Here is a 13,194-nt window from a genome sequence, read left to right as displayed (position 1 = left end):
ATCCATCCACCCATCCACCCATCCACCCATTTATCCATCCACCCATCTATCCATCCCTCCACCCATCCATATATCCATCTATCTATCCATCCATCCATCCACATATCCACCCATCTATCTATCCATTCACCCATCTATCCATCCATTCATCTATCCATTCATCCACTCATCTATCCACCTATCCATCCATCCATTCACCCATTCACCATCTATCCATCCATCCTCCCATCTATCCACCCATCCATCCATCCATTCACCCATTCACCATCCATCCATCCATCCACCCATCTATCCATCATTGGTCTACCAATCACTCATTCATTTGTTGAAGGCTTCTTAGAGCCTGATGTGTGCCAGGCTCTGGACTGTGTCTTGGTCACAGATGAGGCCCTGTCCTCGGGGAGCTTCTCCGTCCCCTCAGGGGAGCAAGGCAAGACCCAGGGAACGTGTGTGAGGTGCTTTCTGAGGAAGACACACAGCCGAATAACTTATGTCTGAGGGCTGCTGTACTGTGGTGGTCCAGAATGGCCATGGGAAGCCACATGTCAGCCCAGGCCTGAGGTCAGGGAGCAGGCTGGAAGGAGAGGAGCTGTCTGTGTAGACACCCAGAGACCAGCTGAAGGGTCAAGAGGGAGGGCAAAGCTGAGAGTCAGGTGGGGCTGGATCAGTCACAATCTAGAAACCCTAACCAGGGGCTTCGGGGTTCTGAAAGCAGCGGGGGTTCTGGAGTGTTTTAATCTGGGGAGAGACAGAGAGAGAAGGTGTTTTTAAAAATCTCTGCAGCTGCCATGAGGTTACTGGGTTGTGTGGGGGGAAGAGGGGAAGCAGATTTGAAGGCTGAAGAAGTGTCCCATCCTAGCATGTCCCTGGTTGTGTGACCCCAGAAAGGACAACACAGGATGGTAGATGGGGCGAGGGAGGGAGTGTTCCTTTTACCTGTACCTGAGCCGGGCAGTGTTTAGAGGTCATCACTGTCGTTTCCCATCAAGAGGTAGCCGACTTTCCAACATTAGAAATGCACAATTCACATAAATTCAGGATAAAAGGGACGCACAGGGTCACAGGCCCCAGTCTGTGTGTTCCTGCTGGGCGGTGGTGCTTCTGTTGGCTCAGTTGTCGGGCGTTTCACCCAATGGTCCCTGAGTTTTCTCCCCTCGCCCTCTTAGGAATCTGCAGTCTTTTAATTCTCTAGTCCTGGGGAACGTCCCTCTGTTCCAAGCGGAGACCATTCTGACAGCTCCTGAGATCATCCTTCACCCCAATATAAACGAGATCAACAAGCTGTGTGTCAACTGCGTCCGAAACTGCGTGGAGATCACCAAGGTAAGGGCCGGAGGCCGTGTTGCCCTGCAGGAGGCTCCGCTGTGGAAGGCAGGTCCCCTGGGAGGCGGAGGACGCAGGCTCTGCCTCTCCCCCGTCTCTTCCCAGCTCCTCCTTTGCAGGCCCTGGATGAACTCTATCCCATCTGCCCTGTAAGACGCACACCATTTCCCCTCATCCCTGGTGGAGACGCCTCCCAGTGGCTTTTGATTTCACTTAGAACACACTCCTCATGCCTCCGTGAGGTGGCCCTCGCTATTGGCACCTGCCGCCCTTCTGATCTCAGGTCCTGTCTGGGTTGTCCTCCACCTCGTCCAACAGTGGCGCCGCTGAGCTGTCTCCCTCCCTCCTGCCTGACCCCACGCGGCTCCTTCGCGCCTCTGCCTTGCTGCCCTTTGCTCTTCTTCCTCCCACTTGACACCCCCTTGTCTCCCTCGTTCTCAGCTGATTAATCTATAGACCACCGGCCTGGAGAAGGCCCGGCGAACACGGCCCAAGGGTCTCCTTCACCTTGGATCCCCTACACTGAGAAGAGCATCTGGGTCGCAGTTGGCTCTTGGTGAAGGCCTGTTGAATGAGCGACTGTTGTGAACAGCCCAGGGGCTGTGTTTCCAACAGCCGGAGGAGGGGCTGTCTCTGTGGGCTGGGGGCCGGGGCTGACTCTTCACCTGGTTTGCTCAGCCGGACAGGGGTGTTTCAGGCGTTTTTTCTTTTTTTCTTCTTCTAATGTTTCCTTTATTTTTAAATTTAGTTTTATTTATTCTAATTTGTTATATATGACTGCAGAATGCATTTCAATTCACAGTACACATATAGAGCACAATTTTTCACGTCTCTGGTTGTACACAAGTAGAGTCACACCATTCATGTCTTCATGCATGTACTTGGGGTAATGATGTCCATCTCATTCCACCATCTTTTCTACCTGCTCCCTTCCCCTCCCTCCCCTTTGCCCTGTCTGAATTTCCTCCATTCCTCTCATGCTTCCCCCACCATCCCCATTATGGATCTGCATCCTCATATCAGAGAAGACATTCAGCATTTGTTTTTTTGGGGATTGACTTACCTCATTTAGCATTATATTCTCTAGCTCCATCCATTTACTTGCAAATGCCGTGATTTTATTCTCTTTTAATGCTGAGTAATATTCCATTGTGTATATATACCACATTTTCTTTATCCATTCATCCACTGAAGGGCATCTAGGTTGGCTTCACAGTTTAGCTATTGTGAATTGAGCTGCTGTAAACATTGATGTGGCTGTGTCCCTGTAGTGTGCTGTTTTTAAGTCCTTTGGGTATAGACCAAGGTGTGGGATAGCTGGGTCAAATGGTGGTTCCATTCCCAGTTTTTCAAGGAATCTCCATACTGCTTTCCAGATTAGCTGCGCCAATTTGCAGTCCCACCAGCAATGTATGAATGTGCCTTTCCCCCACATCCTTACCAACACTTAATGTTGTTTGTATTCTTAATAGCTGCCATTCTGACTACAGTGAGATGAGATGAGATCTTAGAGTAGTTTTGATTTGCATTTCTCTAATTGCTAGAGATGTCAAACATTTTTTTAATGTATTTATTGATTAATTGTATATCATCTTCTGAGAAGTGTCTGTCTGTTCAGTTCCTTGGCCTGTTTATTGATTGGGTTACTTTATTTTTTTTTTTGGTGTTAATATTTTTGAGTTCTTTATATATCCTGGAGATTAATGCTCTATCTGATGTGCGTATGGTAAAAATTTGCTCCCATCAGGTGGTTTTTTTGTTTGTTTATTTTTTAGGTAACTATTATTTAAATTCTTTTTGGATATGCATTACAGTTAGGTGTATTTTGAACTATTATTATACATATGTACTTCCCATTCTTGTGGTCATACGTGATGTGGAGTTACACTGGTTGTGTATTCATATGTGAACATAGGAATGTTATGTCCAGTTCATTCTACTGTCTTTCCTATTCCCATCCCCCTCCCTTTCCTTCATTCCCCTTTGCCTAATCCAGTGAATTTCTATTCCCCCACACTTATTGTAGATTAGCATCCGCTCATCAGAGAGAACATTCAACTTTTGGTTTTTGGGGATTGATTTATTTCACTTAGCATGGTAGTCTCCACTTCCATCCATTTACTGGAAAATGCCATAACGTACTTGGGGTAATGATGTCCATCTCATTCCACTGTCTTTCCTACACCCTCCCTTACCTTCCCTCATTTTTCTGTATGGCTGAGTAATATTCTATTGTGTACATATACCACAATTTCTTTATTCATTTATCTATTGAAATGGCACCTAGGTTGGTTCCATAGCTTGGCTATTGTGAATTGAGCTGCTATAAACATTGATGTGGCTGCATCACTGTAGTATGTTGATTTTAAGTCCTTTGGGCATATGCAGAGGAGTGGGATAACTGGGTCAAATGTTGATTCCATTCCAGGTTTTCTGAAAAATCTTTATACTACTTTCCAGAGTGGCTGCACTACTTTGCAGTCCCACCAGCAATGTATGAGTGTACCTTTTCCTCCCACATCCTCACTAATATTTGTTGTTACTTTTATTCTTGATAACTGCCATTCTGACTGGAGTGACGTGGAATCTCAATGCAGTTTTAATTTGCATTTCTCTAATTGCTGGAGATGTTGAACTTTTTTTTATATATTAACAGACTGATCATATTTCTCCCATGAAGTGTGTTTTAGGCATTTTTAAGAATGAAGATAACTCTACATACAATAAACGGATCATTTCATTTTACTGTGCTTGGAAATGAATGAAAAAATTGCACATATTTTATAATCTGACCCCATGCGGGTCAGATTAGAAAGACTCTGTTGAGTAAATTCTTCTAGTTTTTTGGTGTTACATCACTGAGCCTTTAGGGGAAGAGATCCATTTCCAAGGTGTAAGTAAATCCCAGTGATGTTCTCTCAAACATTACAGCTCTTAATCACTGTGTTTCCTGCCAGCTCACCTTTTCTCCTCACTAGCCCCATGTGTTACCTGGAATTCAACCTGAAGGGCTGTTGGGAGGGTCCGGGGATCACACTCAGGAAGCATGGCCTGACTTTGGCATGCAGGAGCACATCAGCTGCTGCCACTGGAGCTGGTGTTGCTGCTAGTCATGATGGCAGTAGAAGTGGTGGCTGCCGGGATCCTATTTTGCTGATGATATGACTGTGTTAGGTGAAAAGCACTCCTTGCTTGTTGTCATGAATCACACTTGATTAAAAGAAAAGGGAAATCTTACCTACTTACAGTCCCAGTGGGGGGGTGGGCAGGGGGCTCTCTGAATTTGAGGCCAGCCTGGGCAACACATAGAAAGACCTTCCTTGTCTTGAAATAGAGGAACAAAACAACAGCAGGGAGATGTTGCATCTGCAGATCTGTTCTGGGATGCTGGGCGGTCCATTTGTGTGACTGATTTGTGTTTCTTCATCTGTAAATATGGAAGCAAAGGTTGTCTTGTTTATCTATACTCCACTTAGTTTTTATCGCCTACAAGCCACAGTTAGCTTTTATTGCCTACGAGCCACTCCAGCCCTTAGAGGTGAAAAATGTTAACTATGTATGTAGCTCGAGGTTCCTGGGCTGGGTTCTGCTGAGTGCACCTTGGGGCCTTGGTTGTGCTCACTCATAGACTCTTGGCTTTGTCTGCCAGTTGGGGGCCACTCACAGCTGTGATGACTGGTGGGCTATGGACTGGGCATCTTGGTTCTCCTGTATCTGGCTTGGCTCAACTTGGCCTGCTGCTGGTCCCAAGGTTTGCAGAGCAGAAAAGCATGGGCTGCAGGGCTTGAGTCCCTGCCTGGGTCTTGTATAAGGCCCCCTTCTGCCCCTTGCTGCTGGTCAAGTGGAGTTGCAAGGGCTGACTCATGCTGGGGAAGCAGACTTTTTTGATGGTGGGAATTTTTGCAATCTGGAAAACTTATTAATAATAAAGTGATTTTCCATTAGCAGCAAGACTTCTTGCTGAATACCAACATATCCATGGGAGAAGGAGCAGATACTAAAATCCTGTCTTTCCCCTGGTTCTGATCTTGCCAGCATTTTGTGCGATGGATGAATGGCAGCTGCATACAATGCCCACCCCAGAAGGGGGAGGAAGAAGAAATTGTTATAATAAGCTTCCACAATGACATCTGCGTGAACCCTCAGATAATTGAGCAAGCTGTCATGATCCCCCAAAATGTCCACAGGCTGCTGGTCAATCTCATGAAGTACCTGCAGAGGTGGAAGCGCTATCGACCCCTCTGGAAACTGGACAAAGCTATTGTGATGGAGAAATTTGCTGCCAAGAGACCTCCTTGTGTGGCCTACGATGAAAAGCTGCAGTTCTATTCTAAGATCGCTGGTGATGTGATGCGTCACCCGCTGGTCAAGGATGAGCACTGCATCAGACTGCAGCTGGGGCCACTGGCCAGTACTGTACAGGAAAATGCCAAGTCCTGGGTGCTGTCACTGGGGAGGCTCCTCAATGAGTCGGCTAAGGAGGAGCTGGAAAGTCTCCAAGAAGAGATTGAGGTGCCCTCCCCGCTGCTGCCTTCCTCTGAAACCCCACTTGGTGGAGGTGGGTCTTGTCCTAGCACTGCTCTGCTCTTCCAGTTGTTCACTGTCCTTGGAACTTTCTTTCTCTCGTAGTCCCTGTCCAAAAATCTTAAGAAGAGTCCCAGCACCCTTGAAGAGCTCAAGTTTGTTCTTGCAACAATTGCAGAAATTAAAAGTAAATCTTTGGTCATGGAACTAAGATACAAGGACGTCCAGGAGCGCTACCGGACCCTGGCCATGTATAAAATCTTTGTAAGTCAACCGCTATTTTCTTACATATTTTGCATTTTGGGGTTGGCTCCTGGGACCCTTTTCGGAAATCCTTCTCAGGTATACTGCCATTGGTTTGCGTCAAGTAGGCGACTTTAAGTAATACATCGCCAATGCAAGGCAACCTGTAGATATTTAGAACAACTTAAACTTAGAGGTTATTTATTTTCTTTTTGGTACCAGGGATTGAATCCAGAGATGCTTAACCACTAAGTCACGTCCCTATTCTTGTTATATTTTATTTAAGACAGGGTCTCACTGAGTTGCTTAGGGCCCCACTAAGTTGCTGAGGTTGGCTTTGAACTCATGATCCTGCCTCAGCCTCCTAAGCTGCTGTAATTACAGGTATGTGCCACTGTGCCGGGCTAGAGGTTGTATCTTGGCCTTGCACAGCTTATGTGGTAGTTTTGTATACCAGTCTGTAACTGCACACCATTTCTCCTGTATCCTTTCATTTTCTTTTCTTTCTTTCTTTTTTTTTTTCTTTCTGGGTGTTCACTTTCTTTAATAAAAGGCTCTTGTAAAAATGATAGGTGAGGGAGATGAAACTGGTACATGATCATTCAATTAGTCTTTGTTAGGGTGGTCCAGTGTGGGTAGCTTTTGAAGCCCATGGATGAGTTCAGGGGGTTCTGGGCTCTTCCTGAAATTTTGCAGGACATTGGTGCTCTGAGCATTCTTCTGGTGAGGGCTGCAGGCTTTCAGCCCATCTGCTGCAGAAGCATCAGGCTGGAGCTCTGACTCCCGGACCTGAGGCCGTGCATGTGCTTGCGCGTCTGTGTCCATGAAGATGCCTGATTACTGATTCTGTTTTGTTTTCCTTCTTGTTCTTTTGCTGGAAGTTTATATTTTTAAAGAATTGTACTGTTTCATCTAAATTTTCAAATTTATTTCATGAACATGTTCATACTGTCTCATTCCCTCTTCAGTGGCAGCTGTAGTGATGCTTCATGTCCGTTCTGGTATTGGCTGTTTTTATTTTCTTCCAACTTGTCTTGATCATCAGGTACACCAGATGCTTATCAGTTTGAGTTTTTTTATTTTTTTTATCGACACGTAACACACCTGTGGAGAATTGTAGAAACCACAGGTGTACAACTTGATGAATCTTCACAGTGAGCATCCCTGTAGTCAGAACCGAGATTAAAGAATGCAATGTTGTCAACACCCCACGAGCCCCTCCCAGCCTTCCTTTTAGGCAGTACTCCCTGGCAAAGGAAGCTTCTACCAGATCTTTAACACTAGAGATTATATTTGCCTGTTTTTGAAGTTTATATAGATTGAATGATAAAGTATATACTCTTTGGTGTGTTTTTTCACTCACTTTTACATTTCTGAGATTTCCCGTCTTTGTTGTGTAATATTCTGCTGCACAACTGTGCCACTAGAGGGTGCTGGGATATTATGAGCATTGCCGATATGACCATGTTTGCATACACTTTTGCTGCATGTCTGCATGCATGAATTCTGTTGGCTGTGAGCCTGGACAGTTATAGGGAATGTATATGTTCAGTTTTACTGTTTTCTGCTAGCTTTCCAAAGGGGTGGTACTGATTTACATTCACACCACAGATATCAGTTGCTCCACACCCTTGCAAACAGTTGATAAGTCGTTTTTAAAACAATGTTTGGTTTCCTTTATCCTCTCTCTGGGTGGAGATCATTCCATCCTCCTCTGGCTTCCAGGGTTCCGCCTGAGAAACCAATGGTCCACCTTGGTGCTGCATTTGAAGGTCGTCTACTCCAACTCATCTTCTTGTCTGCTTTAAAGATCTTTTTCTGTGTTTGGTTTCCAGAAATTGTAACATGATGTAACTAGGTTCTTTGTTTTTAAAATCCCATTTGGGGTTTGTAGAACCTTTAAACTTTGCAGGTTGATGCCTTTGTCTAGTTTTGGAAAATGCACACCTTTCTCTGGGGGCTTTTCTTCTGTGCTCTTTTCTCCAGGCCACAGGCATTAGGCTGGCTCACCAGGGCCCTCACCACTCCCTTTTCTTCCTGTGGCTCATTCTGAATATTTTGACCTCACCCTTGGGTTCAAGCACTTTCTACTTGGTTGAGACTGGTGACGGTTCATTAGCCCTTCCCTCGAGCTCTCCACTTCAGGCATCATCATGATCAGTTCTAGAATTTCCATTAAAAAAAAATTCCTCTTCTATGCCCAAATTCTCAACTTTGCCTTCTGTTTCCTTTTCTCTTTTAAGCAAAATCATTTTCAATTTTATGTCTGATCAGGGTCAGTTTATGTGGTCTGTGAGTCTCTTTGTTTCATTTAAGCCCCCTTGTGTGGAAAGAATTGGAGGCTCTAGACAAAGTTGTATTTCATCAGAGGAGATTTGTTTTTACTTCTGAAGGACAGGATAGCTACGTGCATTGCAACCCGAGATAACCTATTCTAATAAGAGACTAGGTTTCTTTGAAACTGGACTTTATTTTACGAAGGATTAACTCTCTGGGTTACCTCCATCTCTCTATTTATCTTTTTTTTTTTTCTTTTTGGTACTAGGGACTAAGCCAAGGGACACTCTACCACAGAGCCATTTATTTTGGTGTGCTGGGGATTGAATCCAGGGCCTTGGGCATGGGAGGCAAGCACTCTACCAACTGGGCTATATAGGGAGCTCCCAAGTCATTTTTCTTTTTCTTTTATTTTTATTTTGAGACAGGGTCTTGCTGAATTGCCCCAGCTGGCCTCAAACTTCCGATCCTCCTGCCTCAGCCTCCAGAGTAGCTGGGATTACGCACTGCACCCAGCTATCTATATTTTGAAATGATTTTGTCCTGGTTTCATTTTACTTATAAAAGCATAACTTTAATATACCAAGCAGCTTTTTCAGTTGGTTCAAATGACTCAGGCTGCTGTTGGGAGACCCAGAAATCCTGGGAAGTGCTTGGGACACTTCAGTCCCAAATAGCGGGTAATTCACTGTCTGTTTGTTGATCAGCCTCCTGAAGCAGAGCAAGAACAGGTTAACGACATTGAGAGCATGTGGGTCGGTCTCTTCAACGACGCGCTGAACGTGGATCACGCTCTCGGAGGCATAAAGAGAACGTTCACGGAGGTACCCTCCACGTCTCACTCCACGTCAAGACACTGGGGGAAATGGGTTTGCACTGCGCTGAGTTAATGTGACCTTGCCTTTCTCAGATCACTCGGGGTGAAATAATGAACTACAAATTACAGATAGAGAACTTTGCAAAGCGCTTTTACAGCGAAGGCCCTGGTTCTGTTGGTGAAGACCTTGACAGAGGTAAGTCACCCTCTTCCTTGGGTGTGCTGAGCTAGCTGGGTCTGTTTTGCTTAGGAAGTTTGTGGTGGGTGGTACTTGTGTCACCATTTAAATATCTAGTTGTCCTTCAGATGCTTTTCTCCTTGATGGCTTTTCATGTGTGAAAAGCTGGGCTAATTCAATGCATTGACTGTCAAGAGCCCACCATGTGAGGCTTTGAGAAGAGAGCTGGGGAGCAGGGCCTGCTCCCGGAGGGGTGCAGAGATTCTTGGTGTAGTACCTGCATGGTAAGCACCAGCCTCTGCCTTTGGGGATGTCACCTCACTTCCTTCCAGGGACCTTGCTGCTCTCCTCCCCTGGCATTCATTGTTTGGCCTGAGACCCTTGACCACGCTGTGCTTGATCCCGCCCTTCAAGTACATTGACCCAAAGGGCAACAAGATGGAGATAGTGTTCTTAGTCTAGGTGGAATTTGATGAATCCCACGAGACTGGCACAGGCCACAGACCACCAGGGATTCAAAGGAGACAGTTCTCCTGGGGTGCTTGGAAAGGCCTCTGGACAGGTAGTGTCTGGGCGGGGGTTAGTGATGTGCAGGGCTGAAGGCCATGGGGATGGGGGACAAGCATAGGGTCATGACATTTGCGGGGAGACGAGGAAGTTCTGAGGAGGGCAGCAAAGGACCGTGGTGGGGACAGCTCAGACTTGCCTGTGGCCGCCTCGTCCCTTGCCTGCTCCGGGTGCCAGGACCAGAGTCTTCTCAGCGAGGGGCTTGCAGATGGAAGGGCCTTGTGGCTTCAGGGAGGAGGGTGCTGTGATGACAGTCTCATCGTTCTGGGTTCGGCTTCCCCTGTGGCCCGTGTGGATACAGCAACAGTCGATGTGCCTTATCCGGGACTTCTCATTCCGTTTTGTCTGCACATCGCCCACTCGCTGACCCACGTGTTCATTTCCTAGGTGTAGAACTCCTAGGCGTTTTTGAAAAGGAGCTCGCAAAGCACGAGAAGAACCGCCAGGAGCTGGCCAACGCCGAGAAGCTCTTCGACCTTCCCATTACGATGTACCCGGAGCTACTCAAGGTGCAGAAGGAGATGAACGGCCTTAGGATGATCTATGACCTCTACGAGGGCCTGAAGGTAGGGTCCACCAGGGGCTCGGCCTCGCTGGAGGGAGGGTAGAGTTCACGAGGCCCTGCGGACCTCGGTGCCGGAACGTGCCTGATGTCTCGGGTAGAGCTTGGGGTGAGCCAGGTGCATTTGGTCTGGGATGATGTCACTTTTGTCCTGGCCATCACTGGGCGAGAGGAACGGTCTTGCTGCTTTCCAGAAGGGTGTTTCCGTCACTAAGTCCCCAGTGAACCACTCTCTGTGCAACCTGAATACGCCTGCCTCTCTCCTGGGCTTTCTGCACCCCGAGGCTGGCTCTCAGTCACCAGGACTGGGTATCTCTGGACCAGGCACAAACAGCTCATGAAGCCATTAATTCTGAATAAAGCTGTTGAAAGAAAAAACAGAGAACAGGAAGGCAGGAGTTAGGAGCCCAGCACAGATGGGTGTTGCAGAGGAGGCTGAGGAGCAGGGTGCAGGGGTTGTGGGGTCGGGATGATCTTTTTTTTTTTTGCTTCAGGTGGGAGAAATTATGGCATGAGTTTGTAGGAGATAGGAAAAGGCTGGTGGGAGGAGAGGGGTGGGAGGAGGATGGCTTGAGTGGTACTTGGTGTCTGCCCAAGAGGTAGCCTCAAACTGGAGACAGACAGATCCACCTGTGGTCATGCTGGGAAGGCAGAGGTCCTTCTGGAGGGAAGTTCAGTGGCTTCAGTTTCCCCAGTGACATGCGCAGCAAGGTGACCTGCTGAGATGGCAGAGCCCCATACATCCACATCACCCATGAACTCAGTTTCCTGTCGAACGCGTTTCATGACCCCCCAGGCCTCGATGGGGGGCTGCAGATGCACACAGCCCACGGTGGTGGATTTGATATGAGAAAGTGCTTCTTCCATTAAATCTCAGGAAAACAGCACAGAGAGTCTCCTGTTTGTGACAACCAGGGACAACACGTTCTAGTCTATGCCTTGGCCTCAGTCGGGTGGCTCTTGGATAGACACGTGGACTGGGCTCTGTTCTCTCTTTTGTCCTTTTTTTCTGGTGCTAGTGTGCCGGGCTGTGCTCTACCCCCAGGCCACCCCTGACCCATGTCTTCCCGCCTGTCCTCGAGACGGGGAGGCATGTCCCTGGATGGCCCATGTCCTCAGACACAGCCGTATTTGGGGGAGGGCTTAGAACAAGTGGAACCCTTCTGTGTTTGTTGCAGGTCCTTGGTGCATGAGGTTGGTCTGGGCTGTGGGTGTCCCTGCTTTAGACAGGGACTCCGAGCTGGGGCCACCCTCTCCCCAGCAGGTTACCTTTGCTTTTCTGAAGGGTCTCCCTGAAGGCTGATTGCTGTGCATTTCCAGGTCGCCAAAGAAGAATGGTCCCAGACTCTGTGGGTGAACCTGAACGTGCAGGTCTTCCAGGAAGGCATCGACGGGTTCTTCAGGGGCCTCAGAAAGCTGCCACGGCACATCCGCACGCTGACGGTGGCCTTCCACTTGGAAGCAAAGATGAAGGCCTTCAAAGAGTCGGTTCCTTTACTTCTGGACCTGAAACACGAGGCACTAAGGGACAGGTTTGTTCTGTCTTCTGTTTGCCCAAGTGGATGCATGGAAGGGGCTTTTAGTGCAAAATGGGTCCCTGCTTAAATCTGATGGCGGAGAAAGGTTTCAGCGGTGACACAGGTTGTAAATGCGCAAGCGGTAGGTCTGTGACACGGCTTCGATAAAATCATCAACATCCAGTGTAAAGTGGCTTGTGATGGCTTTATTCAAACGCTTAAAAGAAAAAAAAAACAAGAAGACTTGGTCAGCTCCATTCCGCCTAAACTCAACAGGACTCACGTATGTAATTTCCAGTGTTCTAGGCAGCTACCTTAAATGAATGAATGAAAGGAAATAAAGGAAATTAATTTTAATGATACATTTTAATTAAGATATCCAAAACATCATTTCAACATTTAACCCGCATAAAACATTTATTCCTGAGATATTTCATCTTAAAAGAAAAAAATACATTGAAGCAACTCGGGAGGCTGAGGCAGGAAGACGGTGAGGTCAAGGACAGCCTCAGCAACTTAGTGAGACCCTGTCTCAAAAAAAAAAAAGAAAAAAAAAGTGTCTCAGTGGTCGAGCACCCTGCGTTCAATCCCCAGTTCAAACAACAACAACAAAACCAAATCATTGAAACCTGGCATCCATTCCATACTCGCAGCATTTGTGCTTGAACTTGCACAATCCCAGGGCTCAGTAGCCACCACACCGGACAGCGCAGGTCTGTTGGGCTTGATGGAGTGGCCAGTCCCGCGGGGGAGGAGGCCGACCTCGGTGTCTCCAACAGCCGGGGATCAGGAGCAGCCTTATGGATTGTGTTCTTCCCACCACAGCACCTAACATGTGGTCACGTGGTCGTGGGGTAACAGTGGGTGACTTCCTTTGTGTACTGGGAAAGTCACTCCTGTCTCCACATCCTCCCAGTGCCCCTGCTTACATCTGTACCTCTCCCTCAGATGCTTGCAAGCCCCCAACACCCGCTTCATGCTTATCCCTTGAAGGTAGTCACCGAGGCCCAGTGACGCGGGCTCTCTGCCCACCTTTGCACACGGGGACATTCTCCCACGTGAGACTGGCGCCAGCGTTTTCTAGCTCACGGCCGCAGCCCTTGGCTCCCCACCCTGTGTCACTGAGCATCACTGACCTGCTCTGGGTTTTTTGGTTTTTTTCCCCCCATCATTTTCTTTCTTATTT

General features: G+C 47.5%; 1 protein-coding gene across 1 annotated transcript in view; it reads left to right on the top strand.

The window, feature by feature from the left end:
* Dnah10 (dynein axonemal heavy chain 10) overlaps positions 1-13,194 on the top strand; it is a 114,523-nt gene that overhangs the window by 34,338 nt on the left and 66,991 nt on the right. The window contains exons 19-25 of the mRNA XM_034636786.2: positions 1,167-1,323; positions 5,359-5,835; positions 5,953-6,111; positions 9,075-9,191; positions 9,278-9,380; positions 10,317-10,495; positions 11,812-12,023. Of these exons, the coding sequence (XP_034492677.2) occupies positions 1,167-1,323; positions 5,359-5,835; positions 5,953-6,111; positions 9,075-9,191; positions 9,278-9,380; positions 10,317-10,495; positions 11,812-12,023 (1,404 nt within the window). The remainder of the gene's footprint in view (positions 1-1,166; positions 1,324-5,358; positions 5,836-5,952; positions 6,112-9,074; positions 9,192-9,277; positions 9,381-10,316; positions 10,496-11,811; positions 12,024-13,194) is intronic.

The sequence above is a fragment of the Marmota flaviventris genome, chromosome 1, assembly GCF_047511675.1.
Source record: "Marmota flaviventris isolate mMarFla1 chromosome 1, mMarFla1.hap1, whole genome shotgun sequence".
In the NCBI taxonomy this organism is placed as follows: Eukaryota; Metazoa; Chordata; class Mammalia; order Rodentia; family Sciuridae; genus Marmota; species Marmota flaviventris.
This window is presented reverse-complemented; position numbering and strand designations above follow the sequence as displayed.